The following is a 15,647-nucleotide window of genomic DNA, read 5'->3' as shown; positions in this document are numbered from 1 at the left end:
TACAGCTCTATTCCCTCGTAAGAGTGGCACAATTGTGATTTTACCCTTTCGTTGTTAACTAAACATATCTCGAGATTAAAAATAAGCAAATTGAACAGAACAAACGGTATTTGAGAGCTAAGACTGTACCCTTGACGTTGATGTAAGCATCATGTCACAAAGGTATTTTCTAATTGCCAAAGAGGGCGCTTTTCACTTGCACAATTTTTTTTGAGACATGCTGTATATAGGATTGTCAGTACGTCCAAAAATACGGGCGTTTGTTCCCTGCTATTAGTTTCCTTCCATGACGCATTGTGTTTTTGCGTAACCTTGAAACAGGAAACAATAAGGATGCAATTTTGGTACATTTCAATTAAATGTCGGTGTATTTTGCCAGTAAAAGGTTATTAACTTTGCAATAGGAAGTGATGGTTTTGAGTGGTAGAGAAGTTATGGCGAAATGTAAGGAACTGAAGGCAAGGGCTAGGGTAACAGAAATTATAATTAAGAAAAAGGGAATAAAAGTTAGATCCATTTACATTGTACATTTCTCTTTTTGACCTGCTTTATGGAAATTCCTTTATATAGTTCTGTAGAGCAGCTTTCTCAATTCATTGTATTATACAGAGTATAATGAACGTTTCGACTATGAGACCAATTACTATGTCTGGAGATACAACGTTTTTGACATATTCTGTTTACTGTGTGTTTCTGCTGATATTTTGCTTGGGAAGGAATGCTTTTGGTGAGACATCAAGCGGTACGTAGATTCTACTAGATTTGTTGCAATGCCTAGTAAATTACTTGTGTCTTAATACCAACTTGCTTTAAATAAATCAAATTGGCAACATTGACTCCGAATGTCAGACAACTCATTCTAATTATTAATTTAGTTAAATTTCACTACTTGGCCAAATTTATGAATTAAGGGCCAAAACATGCAATTTTTGGACGTTTTTCAGATACTATAAAGACTTGTACGAAGTCTAATTTCAATTTATGCATTCATTTTTATAAAAATACATTTTCTTTCCTCTGATAACTAATCATTTGAATAAAGTAACACAAAAAAGTGAAAATTATAGCAAAATGTCGGCATATACTTAAGATTTTGAATGCTTAGACTTGCTTTTGATTTTTGTGACTCGATTGTCAGAAAACGTGCCGAAAATGCATGTTTTTGGGGCTTTTTTAAGAAATTGGTAAAGTAGTGAACTTTTTCTTTTATCTCCAGTTAGTGCTAAATTTATGATTTTGTTTCAGTTATGCTTCATTTGGCAGAACTTAATAATATTTTTATAATCCCAAAAATTAGTGCTGTATTTTTTCTGGAACGGGGAATAGTGCAGTGTGAAGATATAGTAGTGGTGGCTAGCACCACGTAAGTGTGAATGATGCACATCTCACGATGTCTTTATCACGACTTTATTACTGTGTGTCCAATATTAAAAAAACAAAAGTCATGAAAGAAAAGTTGTTTGTGACATTCGGACCTCAGAAATGTATCTTGCAGAATCATTCATCCATGGGTATATTTACGAGTTGATTTTGAAAAAATGGAAAATGGGGAAATCAAAACATAAATTCTGACAAAACTATGATATATACTTTCATTAGCGAACTATATTACTTTGAAAAGCTAAAAAGTTCATCCAAAAAAAAAGCTCGCGGGCCGAGTTGAAGCCGTTAAAATAAAGAATTTTACACTAGAAGACTAAATTTCACGCCTAAGTTTAACACCAGGATTTAGAAAAATATTCAGAGTATCAAGCATTATGGTTTTGTTCTGACATTTACTGAAAAAAATGAAAATTATTAATTAAAATTTTGCTCATTTCAACACCACATTCAATAGCATATAAAACGTTTACGGGACCTTTTGACGTCCAACCGATCGATATGAACGTACCATTGGTCTGGAGAGGAGGCATTTCAGTAGACCATGAGTATGGCCTTGATCAAGCGAAGATCAGCCAAGCGCGAAAAGTTTCTTGTTTAGCGCAACTAGCATAATAGGCCTATAATCATAATATGTGATGGGCCATAGACATTTGGTAACTTGTAGTGCCATCCGTCCTTATTCAGAGATGGTTGTTGGCCCTGATGTGGATGTCTTCCTTAATACCTCAGTCTCTCGAACCAGCGGGGCTTCCTATCAAAAATTCGGACTTCAATAGGTCAACGTGATGCCCGCTGACTCAATATGGATGTGGTTGGATACCTCGGACGAAGTGGTGCTTGGACGTCTATGTTCAAGAAATCTGGTCTTGAGAGAACGTTCCGTCTCTCCGATGTACGATTCTTGGCAGGTTCCTCTTGTGGTCTGCCTATGGCATGGAATATTGTGGTATGCCACTGGCATGGAATGGCATACGCCACAAACGACCGCAGAAAGATCGCGAAACGGCATCTGCCGCGAACGAGCGCAGAAAGATCACAAACCCGCGAAACGGCTTCTGCCACGAACGGAGCACATAAAAATCGGAAACCGCAAATCGGCATCCGCTGCGAACGAACGAAGAAAGAGAGCAAACCCGCAGAACGACATCCACCGCGAGCGAGCGCAGAAAGACCGCAAACCCGCGAAATGGCATCCGCCGCAAATGAGCGCAGAAAGATCGCAAACCCGCAAAACGGTATGAGCGTAGAAAGATCGCAAAATACATGAAAGTTGTATTATTATACTGCATAAATAATCTTACTTTGTTCAGGAATAAAATAATAAAACATTACAATTCCGACGGTACTGTTCTTTCAGAGATATTGTGAATTTATAGATAGCAAACTTCTTCCTTATCTATAATGTTTTGTTCTTTTCTGTACCAATGCAAAGAAAGCATTTTGTTATACACAAATTGTGTAAATATTACAGAAATTGTGTCAATAGAAAAAGTAGTCCATATCCAATGACCAATCTCAGTATTTGTATACCAGTATATATTTTATAAATGTTTTAATGTGAAATATTTCTTGTAAAAATATTACACAGTACAATGCCCTCCGGAATGGATCTTGTCGGGAGAATTTTGCTATTTCAAAAGTGGGGATGGTCCGCTAACGTTCTGGGAGGCACGTGCGGCTTGCCGAGATAGAAACTCCAACAGTTATTTGACCAGTGTGCGTGATGAAGCTGAACAGCGTTTCCTTAATGGTAAGAAAATAAACTTGTACGAGACTGCAGAAGAAGAAATGGGGCTGTCCTAAAAGTTCTTGTACACACTTCAAAATCATATTAATCAGAGCATTTTGCTACATTACAATTAGGATTTTTGCAACACAATGCGTGAAATTGAATTACTTGAACTAAACATCTCAAAAAAAGTAACTAACCCCCCTTAAATAATGACCATTATTAAAAAACGGGTGATTGTATTACAAATCTGACAAATGCGTTGGAAGCAGACTTTATTTCTGCACATTTTGATACCTCATTTGCAGCAATTGACTAAATATTGACGTCACAGCGTACATTTAAATCAATGTAACCCAAGATTTGAAAGTTGCAGTAAATTGTATTGATTTTGTATTCAGTGTAATGGAAGGAAATCTGTGTAATGATATCTGAGTGTTTTTGTATTGTCAAAATTTGTATGTAAGTGCAACTTTCAAATCTGGACCTCACTACGTTAAATTGACCGGTGTTTTATTGTTTTCTGGGGTATCGTATCAAATGAGGTGTCAAAATGCGCAGAAATAATTTCTGCTGCCAACGAAATTTACAGATTTGTAATACAATAGCCCCCTTTTTGAATAATCATGATAATAGTCATTATTTAAGGGGGGTTAGTTACTTTTTTTGAGATGTTTAGTTCAAGTAATTCAATTTCACGCATTGTGTTGCAAAAATCCTAATTGTAATGTAGCAAAATGCTCTGATTAATATGATTTTACATCTGATTTAGATAAACTAATTTTAAAGCGTGCAAAATATTCATACTCACCAAAATAGATATATAGCTTTTACCGGGAGATTTTATTGACATGCACAACCAACCAGCCAACGTATACAAATAAGTATAGTGTATGCGTAATCTTTAATGCGGTAAATATAAAACATAGTCGCTAGTCGTACACTTTTTTGAGATGTTAATGCGGCACCGAAGTCTAGCAGATTTTTCCAAACGCAGCCACGTACCTGGTATTTAGAGGTAACCATTGATGTTGTTTACACCGAATTCAAAGTTATTTTATCTTTAAAAGACCCACCGAGATGAATACGATACTTGTGCTGAACCAATCTATATTGTTTGCAATAGCCGACCGACCATATCAGACATAAACTATTTCGGGCCATTGAAAACGCCAAAATGCAGTCCCATAATTTATGTACCAGTAAATCACCAACCGAATGGTAACGTAGGTATGCGGAAAAGAGATGTATCAACAATAACAAGTGCCCACGGATTTATCTGTGGCATGTCGCTTTCTTGAAATATCATCCAAATATCAAATTGGCGACTGTTGCCACTAATTTATATTATGAAATGCCGGATGAAATGAGACCATAATATTTGTAATATTGTCAACAGTGATTGGGCGGCTATATAGCATTGGTGCCACTTTATTGTTGAGTGTTATACAATTGGGACACTAAATACCAGTCACCATGGTATAGATAATAGTTTTTACGCATAGTGCTAGTGAAAAATATCATGGAACACAAGAAGTCAAGACTTGTAAATATACTACAGTGAGGGCTGTAGCATTTTTACTCTTGTTTATCAGTCGTTAATTTTAAAACTGTTGGTCACAGCTTCCACGTGGCTCTAATATCTAAATTATTTATACTAATATGGTGAATAAATTTTGTACGATATGTTATTTCAACCAATTGTCACATAACTAACTACAGTAATAATAACTTATTCCTTTCTTGCCATTTCTTACACATACTTTAAGGTGGTATTACACCCCTTGATAAATTTGTGACCATTTTTGCATTTTTCTCAAAAAATAATAACACACTGGTAACAAAAGTTATGTATATTATAGGGGCAAGGAATCCAGTTACTACACTGGAATTCCAGTGACTCAAGACAAGCATTACGTTATTTATGATAAGCAAAGAGGTAACAAAAAAAACTAACCCCCAGCAAACACAAAACGTTTTCGACATCATTCGCAAAAGGCTATAAAAGGTTGTCAGAAAACGTTTAAATGTCGGGTTATATAAAGGGTATATTAAGAGTATAAAACGTTTTCATAACCTTAAAAAACATTTTTTGATAATCTATTGCTCAGCAAACAAAAATGTTTTACAGAAAACGTTTAAATGTCGGGTTATATAAAGGGTATAAAAACGTTTTAATAACATTCCAAAAACATTCTTGAAAACTTGATACAAAACATTCTAAACAGAATGTTATTTGGGGTTGAAAAATATTTTGCGAAAAATGTTTGCCCAAAATATTTTCAATAACGTTTTAAAAACGTTTTCATGACCTTTGTATAACCGACATTTAAATGTTATTAAAAGGTTTTGAAAAAACATTTTAAGAACATTTCTGTGTTTGCTGGGTTCAAACATTTTAACATAATGTTATTTAAGTATTGACACAATATTTGGCAAAAATGTTTGTAAAAATATAGGGTCCACAACTTATAAGTTCCCCCCTAAATACTTTTTAAAATAAATCGAAAAATATTTGACGAAATGCAAACCTGTAAAAGATATGGGTAGCCTTATTTGTTTTACACATGTGGACCAAATTTCAGCGTCACACGTCATTGCGTTCAGTCACAATGGTTCATTATGTAAAATAAAAAAGACCGTTTTAAACAGTGTTAAAAGTTGCATCTGAGTTCATAGGACTCAATTCTCAAACAATACAGTAGGCCAGTGATATTCATGTGTTTGTAAAAGAAAACAACTTAATCTTTGGTATTCTTCTTCTTCTTTTTTCAAAAGCAAAGCAGGTGTTTAATTCTTTTCTTTCTAATGATAAATGGCTGAGATGGAAGGGATATGTTAAAAATGTGGTTGACCACCTTGTCAATAAAAACACAACACTGCAAGAGCTAACCCGAGCAATCCAACATGTATGGAACAACATGGACCAGCAACATGAGCAACGGGTCCGGAATTTAATAAACAGCATGCCGCGGCGTTGCAATGCACTTGTCAACAGTGCAGGAGGACACATCCTCTACTAAACATCTTGACCTTAAGTTTATTTCCATTACAAACACATGGACAGGCCTAACATACTGAATAGTTTGACAATTGACTCCTATGGACTAAGGTGCAACTTTTAAAACTCCCTCTTTTTTTACATAATGAACCATTGTGACCAAACGCAATGATGTGTGACACTAAAAATTGGCCCAGATTTGTAAAACAAATATGGTTACTCATAACTTTTTACAATTTTACATTTCGTTAAATAATTTTCGATTTATTTTAAAAAGCATTAGGGGGAACTTATAAGTTGTGCACCCTATAGTTTACAATAACATTTTGTGAAAACATTTAAAAATATTGTTGTAGTGTGTTTTCATACAAAACGTTTTAAAACGTTATCATTACCTTTATATAACCCGACATTTTAATGTTATTAAAACGTTTTTACCTAAACCAAAAGCCAAAATATAACTTATTTAAAACGTTTTTAAAACGTTATTGTGTTTGTTGGGCCCTTTTAATAATGGCCATTATTCAAAAAGGGGCTATTGTATTACAAATCTGTAAAATGCGTTGGAAGCAGAATTCATTTCTGCGCATTTTGACACCTCATTTGATACGATAGCTCAGAAAGCAATAAAACACCAGTCAATATAATGTAGTGAGGTCAGATACACTCAGATATCATAACACAGATTTCCTTCCATTATACTGAATACAAAATCAATACAATTTACTGCAACTTTCAAGTCTTGGGTTACGTTGATTTAATTGTGACGCTGTGACGTCAATATGTTGTCAATTGCTACAAATGAGGTGTCAAAATGTGCAGATTAAATTCTGCGTCCAACGCATTTTACGGATCTGTAATACAATCGCCCGTTTTTTAATAATGGTCATTATTTAAGGGGGTTAGTTACTATTTTTGAGATGTTTATATAATGAACCACTTGACCTGAATCACTGAAATTTCAGTGAATTAATTGGATTCCTTGCCCCTATAATATACATAACATTTCTTACCAGTGTGGAGTTATTTTTTGAGAAAAATGTAAAATTAGTTACAAAATATATCAGGGGGTGTAGTACCACCTTAAAAATTCATTTAATGTCATTAAGGGGTCATAAAGGGCTAAAAGGTAATTTTTAAATGCTCCAATTGGGATGAAATTTAACTGCAATGATCCTTATGACATTCTTAACATGTTTGAAATATTTTAAAATTCATTTAAGGTCATTAAGGGGTCAAAATGCTCCAATTGAGCTGAAAATTAAATGCAATGATCCCAATGACATTCTTAACATGTTTAGAATATTTTGAAATTCATTTTAAGGTTATCAAGGGGTCATAAAGGGGTCAAAGGTCAAGTTTTCAAAATGCCAGCTTTCCACGATCAAGGTATGTTAAAAAGGCAATTAATGAAAAAGTCTTATTAAAATTAACCCTGTCCAGCACAGTATCGCCGCGTGATCAGGTCATCAAAATTATTCGCCTGACTTACCTCGTGGCCTTGCAAAGGGCATAATTGTCCTAATTATTATTATTTTTGCCCTTATTAACAGATTTCATAAGACAGGACAACAAGTATTTGTGGATAGGCCTCCACGATAATGTGACAGAAGGATCTTGGGAATGGGATGACGGCACTCCGGTATGTCTAAATCTGATTAATACTATCACTGGAGTCAACTGGACGATTCTGACAATTATTAATCGACACTGGTCACCAATGGTCACGCACGATTGCGATACGAAGCCGTTTTAAAAGCAACTTTCCAACCAAATGCCAACCTACGACTCGATTGTTCCACCAACCATTTTCACTGAAAATTTAATACAAGCTCACGTTAGTCAATATCTATCATTACAGAAAAGCATACGACCGGCGTTGCCCATAGTTGTAGATATAACCATTTTGGTGATCGTGACATGCATTTTTTCTCATTTTTAGGCTACTTCGCCAACAATAAACATTCATTTTGTCCACAATAATTTGACTTTTACACGTTACTGTTTGCTTTAAACTCATGTTTCATATCTTATCTATGGGCCCAATACGGGAATTAAGCAAGAAATGGCCTGTGTATTCCATTTTTTCAGTATTTCCAAAAAAACGTCTTTGCCGTCTTATTTTCAACATATTCTCAAGTGGCCCACCAAATGCACGGTGGATGTATCGTAATGGTGGTATAATGAACCGCATGCTGCATTATATCACGTAAAGAGATTTGTCAGGAATGTCTGGAATGCGGGCTAAGTACGTAGGTTGTGAACTTGACATTCACAGGAGTACTAGTAGAGGGTACGTAGATTATGTCATGAAAAGGATATTTATATTTGTTAACATTAACATAGATTATTTTCAAAAATCTACATGTAACCTTTTTTGGGACATCCGTACTACTTGATATATGAACTGCGCGTGCGTGCATCCCAGGTGATGTGATGACGCAATCACCATAAGTGCTATATAGGCACGTTTTTGCTGGCCAGTCAAATGGAAGACGTGTGGCTAAGTGTTGCTGGTCTAGTGCTTGGCATGCGAAGGGTCTCTGATTCGAATCCCACCAAGACCAAACAGCTTCTCTCTTTCTTTTCTCTCTTCATTCCTTCCTTCTTTCCCTTCCAGTCGCCAAAAAATGTGCTATTCTTTAAGTAGTTATGCACTTTATATTTAAATTCAATGATTATTTCAACAGGGAGTGCTTCGTCTACAACAGATGAACATGCAAATGTAGCAACAACAATTGGTCCTACGACCACCGAGGACTATGATATGCAAACCACGGCACACACAAATGCTGCAGGTATAATTCACTATAGAAATTTACAATGAGAATTGGACAAAAGTATGAGAATATAAAATTGTTGCATTTATATAAAACTTTCTCATCCAATTGAATGAGAAATACCAATTAACGTGTCAACCACCTGTCACATTGTTTTAAATGAGAAAATTTACCACTTGTGAGAGGTTGTTGACAAGTTAATTAATATTTCTCATTCATTTGGATGAAAAAGTTTTTTAATTCTCATAGTTTTGTCCAATTCTCATCGCTTTGAAAGAATTCTCATTTTAAATTTTCCACTTGTGATTGTTTGATCATGGACTGTTTGATTTATATAGTTTCAGCTCGTAATCGGCGGGCCTTATAACATCGCGGATTAATATCAATATGTTTTATTTTGAGAATAGTCTTGTGACATCTCGCCAGAAGCATTACAAATTAATAATTCAAGTCCTATACCATGTCTACTATCTTTAACACACAAAAAACACTTTGGGTTTATAAACTGTTAATTATTTCTTATTAAATATACTAATATTCAGTTTCCTCTTGTAGCGAGCAATCGTTTCCCATTATGTTTATTTGTTCTTGTGCAGGATGCGTATCCCCATTACCTACTTTACTTATAACTATACTGGGGAAACGATTAAGCATCAGTAATGATCGCCTTCACTTGTGTTCTTGCGTAATATTTGTTTGTGTGTATTGTATACCATGACTGCTATAACATTAGACCCAGCTTTAACCACCGTTTATCAGTGGTAGCCTAATGGATAAGGCGTCCGTCTAGAGATCGGAAGGTCGTGGGTTCGATTCCCATGCCGGCACATTCCCTTGCTTTTTTTTCAAGTTGGGTTGTGTGCCGGTCGGGATTTGTGCTTATTTGTTGTCTTGTTTAATTGTAACACTTTGGGTTGGTATACTGTTCTTTCTTTCTTATTAATTATATTCAGTTTCCTCTTGTAGCGAGCAATCGTTCCCCATTGTGTTTATTTGATCTTGTGAATATAGACCAGGCAGGTTAACTATAGCACTCTTTCCGTGGGTCTACTTTTTAGCGTAGTGATAAAAACCTAACGATTTCCGCCAATTACAAGCTGATCAAACTATTTATGAATTATACTTTGCTACCAAATACAATTTTATGCATTTTGGTTATTTTACATAATTAAAGCTTATATCAGATGTGTAGACCTAATTAGAAATGATGAGAACAAACTTTTTACACAGCCGTGACGTTAGTTCTTTCTTTCTTCTTTCTTCTGTCGACCATTAAATTTGCTCTAGCACTCACATGCTTACATCGATTTTGACCTAACTTGGTCACAACACAATGATCATTGACCGTGCCCCTACATGTCACATGAAACTCGTGGGGTCAAAGGTCACGCAGGGGTCAGGGGTCAAAAACGTGATTTCAGCTCAAAATGCATCTTCTCCTACAAATTACGTAGGACAGTGACGCCACTTGCACACATGCATTATAATTACCCAGTGTCTATGTGGTGTACACAGATTTGGGGTCAAAGGTCATTAAGGGGTCACTTCCGGCATAAAACGGAATACCTTCAAATTAGCTAAGGAAAACATAGGACAGTAACGGTATGGTCACATATGAGTTGCAGTTACCCAATGTATATGTGGTATTTTTTTATTTGGGGTCAAAAGGTCATAGGGGGTCACTTCAGGTATATAACGAAATACCTTATTTTATTTGCTAAGAAAAACATAGGAGAGTGATGGTATGTTCACACATGAATTGTGTTTACCCAATGTATATATGATATTTTTTTATTTGGGGTCAAAGGTCATTAAGGGGTCATTTCCGGTATAAAACGAAATGCTTTTAAAATGCACCTTCTCCCACAAATTACGTAGGGCAGTGATGCCACTTACACACATGCATTGTTATTACCCAGTGTCTATGGGGTGTACACATATTTAGGGTCAAAGGTCATTAAGGTGTCACTTCCGGTCTGATACGAAAAACCTTCAAAATGCCCCTTCTGCCACAAATAGCATGGCAAAGTAATGCCACGTGCACGCATACATTGACATTAGCCAATGTCTATGGGGTTTTCATATATTTTTGGGTCAAAGGTAGTTAAGGGGTCAAAAACACGGCTGTGTTCGTGGTCTTAGACCACAGCTAAGTCTAGTTGTTGTTGTATCTTAAAGATAAACAATAAAAAAATTCTCGTAAACTTGCAATACAATCATGCAAATCATGTTAAAGAGGCCAATTTGGGCAGAGAAATGTAGAGCTGATCATTTTAGGCTATGGAGGCATTTTATCAGCTTCCCCATTTAGTGGGAAAAGGTCGCTGAACTTTGCACAGAGGGTCAAGTTCAAAATTAGTCAAACCATCGTAATTCTTTTGCAATAAGGATTCCAAAAACTATACTTTGATGTATCTATGACTTACAATTATGAAGTTATGGGCAAAAGAGTAACTGTGACGTCATAGGTCTAAATCTTTCTAATTTGAAGTTTCATTCAAATACAAGTAGCTAATTTCATTAGAGTTTGATGTAGAAAGTCATATTTTATTTTTCGTGGCTTTAGGCTAAAGCACTAGCAGGCTAGGTTAGCATATCTATTACAAAGGTGCTAAAAACTGAATTTTGATATATTTTACCATTTTCCGAATGAGCAAATCGCTTTTAATTGACCCGAATACTGTAATACGAGTATTACCTGATTTAAAGGGCCATTTCGTGATCCACAGCCTCATCCCCCCACTTTTCCCAAAAAAAGTTGAGATTTTTACACCACTGGATAAAAATTTCTTGCAGATTAATTCGTTTAGCAAAAATATCGCCAAATTTGAATTTCGTTCTAGTGCACCAGAACGAAATTACAACGCATTGTCTATGGAGCAGTGTAATACACATAATCATGCATAACTCGCAAACGCAAAATCGGAATCAACTGAAATTTTGGAAATAAGCTTTTTCGTGGATATCTACTGAAAAATGTCATAAAAAGAGGATGCTAGAATCACGAAATACTCCTTTAACATAAGTGTAAAAGTAATTTGCCCAAACCAATTATTTCCGTATAACGCAATTAGGTGGCCTCAATAAACATGATAAAAAGACAGCGTGGTGTTTTATAACATCCAAGCAAGAATTATATCCAAAAAAGACACAGGGGTATTATGAAAAATTACTCGTATTTTCGGTGGAACATGCTTTATTTTAAAAAGTTTACTTTGGTAAAAAGCAGCTTTTGACCAAGGGATCCTCCCTAGGCCAACAAGAAAACGGGCAGTCCCTTGCAACCAGCGATATAGAATAAAACTAGATAACTAAAGGACCAATCACAGGACGAGCTAGCTGGAGGAATGGCGACCATATGCTAATTAGGAGATTGTTGTTTATGTCCGTGACGTCATTTTTGCCAACAATTTTTGTGCCGAAAAATGACGAACAATTTCAGTTTTCTTTCCATTACTGTTATATTGTAAAAACATATAGCTGTGGAGTTAGTCCAATATGTTAAGAAAATATGTTCGATGACACCATGTTGACACTGGCTAAATAAGCTGTATTTTCACTCGTAAGGGTGACAGTCACTGTTGCAATTTCATCCTTTTATTTTTCACAGACGATTTGACCTTTTGAGGTCAAGTAAGTAGACTTGTTTACCAGTCGTTTTGTTTTCGTAACAACAGTTCGCCCTTTGAAAAGTGAACTTCGACGTACGTGGTGCGAAACTTTCTTGCCATCACTTGCCAAGTTTTGTTACGGTGCTTCCCGAATCTTCTGATCGTGTGGTGGAGCAGTGCATGAGCGGCAATGACACACGGCACCATTCGCTTAACTGCCTTGCTTGCAACGGCCCTGACAGATATCCTTCATCACTATTTGTAACAAAATATTCCAAAGGTTAGGAATTGCAATTCAAAGAATGGGTGACATTTGGATGAACACGTTACACCGAATGCATTCTTTTCCCGGTATATTGAATATATTGATATGTTCTATTCCATTGTGTTCTCTTAATATTACCAGATGGGTCTGCTCTAACATCAACAATAATTATCGGAGTAACTGCTGCAGGAGTCGGGATACTTGTAATCGTATTAGTGATTGGCTTTGTGATATATTGCAAGAGGTAAGGTATCATGCGCGTATTTTGGGGGGGCTTTGGGGGCGCCAGCCCCCCGGGGTAAAAGCAGGGGCGGCGAAAATGAAGGGGCGGCAGAAGACGAATGGGCGGCAAAAACGAAGAAGGCGGCAAAAAGAATTAGTAAATAAAAAAGGGCGGAAAAATTTGATAAAGCATAAAAATTTTTGAAAAAATGGTACTATGCGCCTGAAACCGTTTTTTTTTTTTTTTTTTTTTTTTGCTCTTCACTTTTCAAACGACCGAGAAAAAAATTGGGTCAACCTTTGCGGGCTGTTGAGGAAGGGGCGGCAAAATTGAATTTTCTTCAGCCCCCCGGGGCTGGGGCGGCCACGGTACGCCACTGGATATTGTAATTTGTCATTTATCTCAAGAACGCATGGCACAGCGGTAAAGGTTCAACATAATCGCGGCTCGATGTCGTGGGTTCCTGCAGCGCGGACGTGTTGTCGAAGTTAATAGAGAGATTACAATTTTCCATACGCGGCACGTGGACCGTGCGTTTAAACGTGCGTCAATACGCACGTTTGTAGGTGGGTGTGTAAGACATGAATAAGAATTACAATGGCACTCAATATTCTTTAACTTCGCATCCACCCCCACCCTCACACACCCCGAATCGGTTGTCAACATCCCTTACGCACTTTCAAGGGTAGGTGTACCGCATTACGAACGATAAATACTTTCTGTTTTTATTATCATCTATTTTTAGGCTAAAGAACCCAGAACCTGAATATGAACCATACGCTACATATATGCCTCCAACGGACGACTCATCGCAGCATCAACCCATCGACCTATCTGGTCCAGAACTTCCAGGACATCTTCCTGTAGCATACTCCACATATGTTCCTTCTCCGGACAACTCATCACAGCGTCCACCCATCAGCACACCTGGCCCAGAACTTCCAGGAAATCTTCCTGTATCATACTCCACATATATTCCTCCGAACAACTCAACGGCTCATCAACATGTCGACCCATTAGACTATGAAATTCCATTAGAAAATATGGGAAATGAGAATGTGGGTGATGATCTCCAAGTAACAACCGACCAGAGTGGCTACATCGAAGTGATTGCTTAACGCTCATCCTATGAAGGGGGAATGGTAGTGATGGGGTTGATGCAACGTCTTTACGTATAAACTGTTTGCATATCGCTATTCGTCTTACGTCTTGTTTGAACGTCCCAGCTGCGTAAAACTACGCAAATAATCATGATAATAATACGATCGGCGATCAAATACACGCATTGTAGGCGCTGGAATGAAATTGCAATTTTCTTCGCTTTACCTCATGTGTTTGGTTCCAAAAGGCATTAAGTCCAATGAAGTCAATGGTAACCATTTTTAAACCTTGCATTGGAGAATTTTAGGGGACAAAAGGATATTGAAAATAGTTAGAGAATATGCTAGAGTTACAAATATATCTATTCCAATCGTTAAATGGCATTTAAACTTTAAAAATGTAAAAATATACCAGAAAAATGTGACACAAGGTATTGGACTTAATGCCTTTTGGACTTAATGCCTTTTGGAAACAAGCTCTTCATATGTATTGCACTTAATAGACTTTTTTAAATCGACGTTTTGTGAAGACATTTTTAACTTGTAAAGAGGCAAACAAGATTTAAGATAAATAGCGCCACCAGTGTTCAACTTTGATACGGTATCGATATTATAACTCATATCGTACTAGTGTATGTATTGTACTTATTCAGATTTAGACTTTTTCAAATGGCAAAGGTTTTTCAAAGACAGCAACCGTAATAGGTTTAGCTTAAACTGTACCATGACTGGTGAAATCATTAATTAGCTGGATATAAAGTTGCGAGTGTTTTGCAAGACCAGAAACATTTTTTGAAAGATAAGGTTTTGAAATGTCAAAGATGAAATATCATCTTAAAGCCATAATGTACGATTAATACGAAGTATTAGATTTGTTATTCAATACTCAAAATACTGCAATAATACTAGTAATAATTGTCGCGAAGGGTTTCTGTCTATTTTGGGTAAAAAAAAAATAAGGTCAAGTGAAAAAACCCTACTGGTTATTTTGATTATAACATGCAGTTCTATAGGAGGACATGGCTTGATGTCGAATTTTCCTCTGTACAAGCACAACAAATTTGACTGATTCCTTTAAGGTACACGTTGGGACATGTACTATGTGTGAACATTACAAATATGCCACAATTTGGGAACATAGAATCAATTTGATCTTGTTAATCTGCTTTTCAATATCCTTTTGTCCCCTAAAATTCTCCAATGCAAGGTTTAAAAATGGTTGCCATTGACTTCATTGGACTTAATGCCTTTTGGAACCAAACATAATAAATTTCTTTTCTATTCTATTCTATTCTATTATTATACACGTGTGGGAGGTTAAAGAGATTTGCAATTATCAAGATAATGACAATTTTTTATTACTATTCTACTGCTCCAATGTCATTAGATTGGCAATGTTACTACTACTCTTAGGAATATCTTCAAATAAAAAATTCCACAAAGCAGCCTTTGGACTCAATGCCTTTGGAAACAAACTCTTCATATACCCTAGTATGATATAAGTTAAATAATACCGAGACACCACGCTGGAAATCCCTCCAGCGTCGGTTGTCAA

General features: G+C 36.2%; 1 protein-coding gene across 2 annotated transcripts; it reads left to right on the top strand.

The window, feature by feature from the left end:
* The first annotated feature begins 403 nt into the window (after nucleotides 1-403).
* LOC140138678 (uncharacterized) lies at nucleotides 404-15,035 on the top strand. Of its 2 annotated transcripts, XM_072160423.1 has the most exons (6): nucleotides 404-742; nucleotides 2,972-3,133; nucleotides 7,667-7,755; nucleotides 8,804-8,911; nucleotides 12,911-13,013; nucleotides 13,738-15,035. In XM_072160423.1, exons 4-6 carry the CDS (start codon nucleotides 8,881-8,883, stop codon nucleotides 14,108-14,110), a joined length of 507 nt encoding a protein of 168 aa, XP_072016524.1. In that variant the 5' UTR covers nucleotides 404-742; nucleotides 2,972-3,133; nucleotides 7,667-7,755; nucleotides 8,804-8,880; the 3' UTR covers nucleotides 14,111-15,035. The 2 variants fall into 2 exon arrangements, with proteins under 2 accessions (XP_072016524.1, XP_072016525.1); XM_072160424.1 differs by lacking the exon at nucleotides 2,972-3,133.
* The last annotated feature ends 612 nt before the right edge of the window (nucleotides 15,036-15,647 follow it).

This window comes from Amphiura filiformis, chromosome 18 (assembly GCF_039555335.1).
Source record: "Amphiura filiformis chromosome 18, Afil_fr2py, whole genome shotgun sequence".
Classification (NCBI taxonomy): domain Eukaryota; kingdom Metazoa; phylum Echinodermata; class Ophiuroidea; order Amphilepidida; family Amphiuridae; genus Amphiura; species Amphiura filiformis.
Note: the sequence above shows the minus strand (reverse complement) of the source record. Positions and strands in the feature narration are given on the sequence as shown.

Excerpts from the sequence above, each read along its gene's own strand:
- LOC140138678 (XM_072160424.1), top strand. The coding sequence starts at position 8,881 with ATGCAAACCACGGCACACACAAATGCTGCAG. Across the intron at positions 8,912-12,910 it reads GGCACACACAAATGCTGCAG|ATGGGTCTGCTCTAACATCA; the intron begins GTATAATTCACT and ends TAATATTACCAG. Across the intron at positions 13,014-13,737 it reads TTTGTGATATATTGCAAGAG|GCTAAAGAACCCAGAACCTG; the intron begins GTAAGGTATCAT and ends ATCTATTTTTAG.